The following is an 8632-nucleotide window of genomic DNA, read 5'->3' as shown; positions in this document are numbered from 1 at the left end:
GAAGCAACAACAAACTTTCTTTGGATGAGAAAAAGGGAAAAGGTTGTTGTTGAAAGGACATGTTAGGTAAGAAGGAGGCTATGAAGACTATAGTACTTTGTTAGGGGTATACTTTAAGAAGTGGTAACTAATGAATATGATGGAAAGTCGAGTGCAAGACATGGCAAGGTCTTGGGGAAATGTATTGTAGATTAACATAGTAAAGAAAAAGAAGAGAGAGAAAAAATAAGTAACTCAAGTCTCACAAGTTGTAAAAGTATATGACCACCGTGATCTTATTTAAAGGAACAAAATTGTTTGTACAAACTATGATTTTGTCTAAAGTTGGAAAGAAGAAGTACCCCCTCTTGTTTCAAGGGGACAAGTTGTTCAAACATAACATTGATATAGAGTGGCAATTTTGTCGAAAATCTTGAATACGTGCTTGGTTAAGATATGTGTATCTTTTGCAAAATTTTAGTTAATATTTCAAAGCTAATAAGAAAATATTGTAATCAATGTGAGAATCAATGCTTGGAATTGGTATAAGCTAGTTGGGCTTAAAGGTTGAATCATTCTTTTAAAGTGTTATAACCTTGTAAGGGTTAATTAAGTATGTGTCAAGCATAATGATGGGCAATATTTTAGGTTTGGTAAGGGTGATGTTGAGTTAATTTTAATTTTGAAGAAAAAGAAGCAAGGTGTACTAGGTCACACACACACACACACACACACACACACACACACTCTCTCTCTCTCTCTCTCTCTCTCTCTCTCTCTCTCTCTCTCTCAACCTAAACGTTGCTCAACTTTTAGGGCAAGCTACAAAGTGAAAAGAAACTATGTGGATAAATGGAAAGAGGTACCTTTGAGATAGAGATTATGTGGATAAATGGTAGGAGCTCTCTCAACCTAAATAATACTCAACTTTTCGAGCAACCTGTGAAGTGAAAAGAACTATGTGGATAAATGGCAGGGGATACATTTGAGAGAGAGACTAGGTAGATAAATGGCAGGAGATACATGAGAGAGAGAGAGAGAGAGAGGGGTTTTTTTTTTTGCTTTGAGTGTGTGTGCTTTTTGTGGAGGAGCTGGGTTGGGGTTGTTTACCGATCACCAACCGGCTGAAGTGCTTCGGTTGGACGGGGTAGCTATCGTGGACGTGCCAAGAAAGTCATACGACTAGACAGCTTCACCGATCACTCAAATTCATTGCTTTAATAGACGTAAGTCAGACAGACCGTCGTCCAATCTCCTTGTCCTCTCTCTCTCTCTCTCTCTCTCTCTCTCTCTCTCTCTCTCTCATAATATGCAGCGACAGCCTGCAGAAATGCCTCATCGTGAATATCATGTGCAGGCAAGAATCCATCCTCTCTTCGATTGGGACGAAGGGCGCCCCGATCTCCACGATTTGCACGGCAGCGACGGGGCATCAAGCAGCACATCTTCGACCTCCTACCATAAAAATCATAGCAATGATGATCACGAGGTCGAAATGCACGAGGACGACGACGACGCAGAGGACGATCGACAGCGACCACAGAAATCAAAGACGAGCCTCATAATCAATGCTCTAAGTAGTCCTGCAGAGCCCGGTCCTTTCTCCGTCGATAATGATGGTCGTCGTAACGAAACGAATGAAGGGCGTCAATATAATTACGCGGGTCATTATATCGATCGAAGCCGTCGTCGATCGAATCGAAAGTACCGTCGTTCTTGCGGCGCAGCGCTTTGCGTGTGCTACGCCATAGCCGTCTTCCTCCTCGTCCTCTTCGTCCTGCTGGTCATCGCAGCTGCCGTCCTGTATCTAATCCTGCTGCCGAAAGCCCCCACATTCTCTGTCGCCGACGCGCACGTCTCCAAATTCAACCTCACTGCCGGTCCACTCAATCATGATCGTTTGTCGATGCCGTCGCCGATGTTAGCAGCTGGTGCACCAGATGATCAGCAACGTCTCCAGCCGGCTCCAAAAATATCATACCTTCAAACGGACGTCACCTTCGCCGTCCGCGCGGGGAACCCCAACAAGAAGATCGCCATCGACTACCAGCACATACTCGTGACGTTGCTCTATCAGCAATTGGTGATCGGCTCCGGCTCTCTGCCCGCCTTCTACCTGGCTTCTGGGGATGCGAAGCAGCTGCAGCTAGAGATGAAGGGGGAAGACACTCCCTTGACTCCTCGAACCATTGGAGGAGACATCCTGCGCAAGGCATTAGTGATGAAGGACCATGGCAGACGTTATAGTACAGCTGCATCTAGCAGTATAGAGCTGAAGGTGCAAACTGTCACCCATGCTCGCATTCAAGTATGGAAATGGATGTCTCATGCTGCAAAATTCAGAGTGGACTGTGATGTGGAGCTCACCAACCCTTCCTCCCCAGAGGCCACACGGCTTCTCTCCAAAGCCTGCAAACTCAAAGTGGTCAACTTATGGACTTAGATAGTGTCACACCCAAAGCCTTCACTAGACCTTCGAACTGAATTGACCCATCTTGTTTTTTTGTAAGGAGGCAAAAAAAACATGTCCCACCATGTTTGTTCACTTTGCTTGTAAGGCTCTCACAAAGTCTACTTCGAGCAACTTTGACAAGACCTCTAGCATAGCTTTACCATTCTCCCAAGTCTTGGCTTTCATTTTCATTAATGAGCTCCCATAACCCATGTCGCAACTACATCCTCATATACATTACCATCATGGTATACTCATGCTTAGGTCAACTCCATGACCCCATCTAGTGTATCTTACAACCCCTCCAAATCATATTATTCCAAAATATTTTGCATGCCATTTTTATGGAATGTTTCATGTACACTCGCTTCTAAGATATATGGGAGCCATTGGCCACTCATGATTTTTCAATTGGTTTCTCAATGGAGGCGATAATCATGTGAAATCTCTTAAGTTGTCTATATCTAGCTGTATAAGGAGCTACACACCTTTGAACAACATGATAATATCCTTATTTCTTTTAGTTACAATGGATTCACACTTATAAAACAAAGAGATTGCTGACCAATCATGCTTACCACATGATCTAATGATTGAGCTCCAATCGGCCAGACTGCTAATAAGGTATGTATTGATCAACACTAGGTTACTTAAGATTATTAAGACTTCTTTTTTAATACCAATATTTTAGTGTGCCACAAATGTTGCCATTACAAAAGTTGGATTTTCAAATGTGCATAAAAATAGCTCAAATGATATTAGAGTTAATGAAAAGGTTGTCAACTTTTATCAATAGTAATGACCTTAATGCAAATGTAGTGTATCTATTAGAGTATTGCTCATGAAGTTTTAACTTGTCAAAAAGAATCTTTGAGATGATTTGAATGACAGTACTACACATGGAGGTGCAACCTGCCAATTTTTTGCCATAGTCCACCTTTTGAAAAAAAACACTACTATATATTCCTCAATATCTCCTCCATGGACAAGATACGGATCTCATATTGATATTCAAAGTGACGAAAATGTTCATTTAAAAAATTACATTCATCATCGCTAAATGCGTCAGTCTTAGTGTCTCCATAAAACCGTCGCGATTTGCATTGCTATTAGCATCACAATTTTTGTCAGTTTTGCGACGCAAATAGCGATGCAAATCGTGATGGTTTGCAACACGTATTGCGATACCAATAGCGACATGTGCAGGTAAATTTGCGACGCTAATAGTATCGTTTACAAAGAAAAAATTTGGCAGGGCAACAAGCTTTCCTGCCACATATAGCACTATGTGTTGTATTTATATTCTAGAAATGGATTACATGTTAAGTGTGCAATGGTCGTCAAGATGAGCGCAAAATGTACTTGAACCCGCAAGACTGATACATAGAATAAATACAAATCCCTAATGAAAACTCATGGAATTATGGCAAGATACAAAGGATGATAACAACATAGTACATAGAAGATGCCTGCATAAATCACAGGACTAAAAAGAAAGAGGATGTGCGCTCCAAGAATCGCTACAGATCATTGCCATATCCAAAAGCTCGTCCCGACACAAAGGAGTATCGAACGAACTCTACAAAATGAACAACTACACATCAATCCACCATAGATAATGTATTTTAATAAAAATAGTGGCTACGGACAAGAAAGATGATTGACTTACTGGGCTTCCGCATGCATTCAGTCTATCGATCTCAATGCAGTGAGATCGTGTCTCTCTGCATATCAAGTCTCCAAGATGGTGGGTTCGTGGTTTGTAATGGAGTGCTACAAAGAAAACAGAATACAACTGTTAGAAACACGATTATTAGGACAAGTGATACTGTAAATAAGAAAGTGAGAAGAACAAAAGAAAAACTTACAAGGTCCTCCAGATAAGTCTTGTGGCCACCACTCCCAAGATGATGGACCACTCTTGCCTCCAATCGTGCCCTCGTTGCCACCCGCTCTGGTGTCACCAATGTCCTAGAGAATTTGTAGCCTCCTCCCTGAGTCTCCGCTAGTCATCTGCGTCTAGCCACTCAGGCTTTGAGACACCAGTACTCTTGAGTGCCTTGTGTGCGTCTAATTATCTGTGTGACATGTACGTATGCATGCACTCCATCATCCACCCAGTGGAAAACCTCTCTGCCACAGTAGGCATCGGAAACTCCTTGTGCAAGGATACTACTATATAATCCTTGCTCCCCGCGGGTATATTCTTCCAATGGTCCAAGACGTTGTGCCGAAAAACTTACTGGCACAACTCTCTCATATGAGACATCACCCTCCTCCCCTCATCATTCATGATGATGGCTCCTGCCTTGTCATCCTACGAGATATCCATATCCCTCTGGGGTATGTCTAAGGTGTGTTCTCTCCCACCTATGACCACGCTCCTGGGTATAACCAGGAGACCCTTGTATATCTAGTGTATCCACAGGTGGTATCTCTCAGAGTAGTACCCATATGGGCACCACCTATGGATGACTGTGAGCAAAAGCTGGAGTCACCGGAGTAGATGTCTCCAGATGTATGACAAACCCTATAAGTGACACATCTCAGCTAGAATGATGAGATGGAGACACTGCATGGGTATCTCCACAACACCCACCTAAGCCACCCTCTCTCGAACTTGCACGATAGCAAGGAGTAGCACCTGTATCTTGAACCGACTGCGGGCTCACAACGGCATCTCCAAAACCACTCCCTCCATCTAGGCCCAATCTAGAGTGTCAATCTCATCTACTAGAAATCAAAGCATAAGAGCATGCCGAAGTAGATCTAATGGAACGAGTTGATGGTATCCGAGACGGCATATCAAACAATCATGCCATCTGATCTGGAGACATATGTGTAAATATCTCTTGCAACTCCTCATCGCTCATCCCTTGACTCATCCTACTCTCCAAATATTGTCAAAGGTCACCTTCACAGATAAAAAATAATGTTAGCATAATCAATAGAAAGATTCAAGCAAAGCACGGTAATATAACTTTGAAAAAATGATGTTACTTAAGCATATTCTAGAGTACCTTTATAAGCGATTCATCAATGAATTGAGTAGGTGGATGCTGCAAGTATGACGTAGCCTATGGTTCCATGTCAATCTCTTGGCACAACTCTGCATACATTGGAAGGTCGATAGATAGATCACCACAAAAGGATGAGTCTACCTCATTTTCAAAGAATTCTTGGCCTCCTATCTTTCCATCATCGTTACCCAAATCTGCCTCCTCTACATGCTCCAAGCCATCTTCGACCTCCACCCCTTGCAATATCAATCTCTCCACCTGCATACTCTCCTAATCTACGTACTAGGAACATTGCTTTTATCATACACTCTCGCACTCCGAGGAGTTGAAGGCACAACATATCACCATCGAGGTTGTCGAGGGTTTGGATAGAAAATTACATGTTCAAAATCATGTACAAGAGAGATTTAACTTTTGTGACATGTGCCATGTTGTAATAAAATTTAAAAAAATCTGAGTTCATGTACCTGTTCACAATGGGCTGGAAATACAAACATGTCATGAAAATCCGTCCATCTTTTTTCGGAATCTATTTTGAGAAATCCAGATGGACCTCATCGAACTATTGCTCCAACTCCTTCAAGTACCACTTTGAACCACTGCACATCGAATAGGATCATGGAGAAGCTACGGTAATCCACCATGATAATACTTTGCAAGTTCCCAAAATACTCCATCTTATCTATAATAGTGTTTGGATCAATTGCTCGTCGTCGACTCTCTTGCTTGCTTGAACTTTACCATGATACCACAATCTGTTGTGGAGCGCATTTTGTCGATACGCTCCACACAAAAATACCATCTGTGCAACCATGTCGCAATGTATATTTTGTACTGTACATTGAAACAGTCAATTAGTTATCGCATATAAAATCTAGATATAACAAACTCTAAACATGTCATCACCTTTGGACTATATCCCCTCAAGAATTCTCACTCCTCAGTTGAGACCTCCGCCCCTTCGCGAGACGCTACGGTCAAAGCTCCATGCAACCATCGCATTGACATAAAACATGGCATCTCCTCCATGCCCTTGGGATATCGAATCGGTCGATGGCGCGTATTACGTAGAAATTCAGATCACGCTTCTTCCTAATCTTTCCTAGCTTGCTCGTACCTAGCGAGCCACGTCTCCATGGAGGCATGGCGCAACATACAAAAACGATTCACTTTCTCCTCCATTGCAGCATCCATTCTTTTTTTTACCCCATTTTCAACTACCACATCTCCGGTCAATCTATCATCGTCCATTAGCGACCATAGCATACTGTTATGTGAATCCACCATTGGTAGTCACTATGAAATATGCACTAATGCCTTCGACATGAACCAACCTTCATCCATGCTACCTTCTGGCCAAGCTCGTTGTTGCACAAAGCCGTTCAAGGTTTTCATAAAGCACTTCAAGAAGAACATTCATCGTGTATGGATAGGTCTAGCAATCTCTACTTCATCTACAAGATACACCAAAAGGTGGGTTTGTATCGTGAGCATGCTGGTGGGCAGGTATTTCTTAAAGAGACACACTATCTCCACTACTCCCCGCTTGCGGATTCAATAGAGGATGTCTTGATCTCCTTCTGTGAGATCCATTGCACTAAATTTGACAACCTGTAAATCGCCCCGCGTATTTCTAGAGTAAGGGATCATGCGATCGCGATCGGTAGTATAAACTATCACAAATGAAAAAGCATTACGAACAACGACTACAATCCAAATAGCAAAATACGCAGGCCACTTACAATCCATTTGTAGTACAAACCTGACATATCTTATGCCAATCATGGGATTTTAGCCATGATAATTGGTCATCTTTAGAAAATGCAGACTTGAGAGAATGCATCATACTCGTCGGAGTGCGGATAGACATGAAAATTTTATTCACAATGCGCTCTTCTTTAGTGGACAAAACCCAAGGAACGCAAGGTAGCTGCAAACAACCATCAGCACTTAATTGTGGCCAAAGTGCCTCTATCTTGCCTACCTCCTTCAAATCCATTCGTGCCCCTACAATGTCTCTCTTTCCTATGATGTGGTCCCATAGTACGCTGCCCATATTCTTGAAAATATGCATGGGATCCAAGTGGTTGATTTGTAAGTGGGTCCAATATGGCAACTCATAGAAAACTGAGAATTGTCGCATTCCATTTGGATGTGACTTCGTGTGGACCATTTTTAGCTCTCGTACCAGCTTTGGGTGTTCATTCGTACTGGAGGTCGTCCAAGAAAACCTTCCCTCAATTCATGACCCTCTGACAAGAAAGGGACGTATCCTTGATATACCATCTTCTTCATGGTTCGTGACCTTCATAAGTCTAACTATAGCCCACACAATGGACATGCATGATAACCTGAGGTAACCAGACATGTCCCAACACCTCTATCCAGTGAATACAAACTTGAACGAGCTATGATAGATATTACCAACGAGAACAGAAGCCTACTTACCTGAGCACTCCTTGAATCTCGAAAAGTTATGCATGGTCCACATGAGAATGGCTCAAATATTGGTGGACCATCGACCATTGCGCTTGCTCATATCTTCCATGGTGACCCTCTCCTCCCACAAAATCTTAAGCTAATAGACTAATGGATGAAGATACACATCCATATTCTTGACTTTGTAGCTGTCGAGAATGAGTAAGCTAAGGATGATGTGTCCTTTCTTCGTAGAAAGCCATGGAGAGATGTTGTAGTTAACAAGGGCTACATGCCACACACTCTAAGAAGTTGAGCGCAGAACGAATGGGTTCACGCCATTCATAGCAAGACCGAGCAGAAGAAAGGTAGAGTTAATGTGGCTCCATGCACGTGAATCCGCTGATATTCGTTGGAGCCCTTTTGTGGATTTATTCTGTGCATGCCACGTTGTCAAGCTTGCCATGCTGAACGTACGAAACATGTGATGTATATGGGGGATAAGCGAAAAGTGTCTAAGAAAATTTTGAGGGATGGTTTAGCCTTGCAAGTCCTGCTGATACCTGTGAGCACCACATTTTGGACATGTCTCCATAGTCTCGTATTCTCCTCGAATTAGTACGCAATCGCTGATACATGCATGGATACTGTTGTAGTCCATGCAAAGCTTTCGCAAAACATGTCGCACATCATCACGAGACTCATGCATGGTATTTACAAGTGATAATATATGATACTTTAGTAACCTGAAAAAAAATAACAC

The 8632-nt window shown here is 42.4% G+C and overlaps 1 protein-coding gene across 2 annotated transcripts; it reads left to right on the top strand.

The window, feature by feature from the left end:
* Positions 1–894: 894 nt before the first annotated feature.
* Positions 895–2861, top strand: LOC148040137 (NDR1/HIN1-like protein 13). 2 transcript variants are annotated; one of them, XM_087666072.1, is made up of 2 exons: positions 895–1205; positions 1301–2861. In XM_087666072.1, exon 2 carries the CDS (start codon positions 1310–1312, stop codon positions 2420–2422), a length of 1113 nt encoding a protein of 370 aa, XP_087522198.1. In that variant the 5' UTR covers positions 895–1205; positions 1301–1309; the 3' UTR covers positions 2423–2861. The 2 variants fall into 2 exon arrangements, with proteins under 2 accessions (XP_087522198.1, XP_087522204.1); XM_087666078.1 differs by having other exon boundaries at positions 896–1205; positions 1337–2860.
* Positions 2862–8632: the final 5771 nt, after the last annotated feature.

Source organism: Lygodium microphyllum, chromosome 2, assembly GCF_053477565.2.
Source record: "Lygodium microphyllum isolate KBCC chromosome 2, Lygodium_microphyllum_v1.1.10, whole genome shotgun sequence".
Lineage (NCBI taxonomy): Eukaryota > Viridiplantae > Streptophyta > Polypodiopsida > Schizaeales > Lygodiaceae > Lygodium > Lygodium microphyllum.
Note: the sequence above shows the minus strand (reverse complement) of the source record. Positions and strands in the feature narration are given on the sequence as shown.

Excerpts from the sequence above, each read along its gene's own strand:
- LOC148040137 (XM_087666072.1), top strand. The coding sequence starts at position 1,310 with ATGCCTCATCGTGAATATCATGTGCAGGCAAGAATCCATCCTCTCTTC.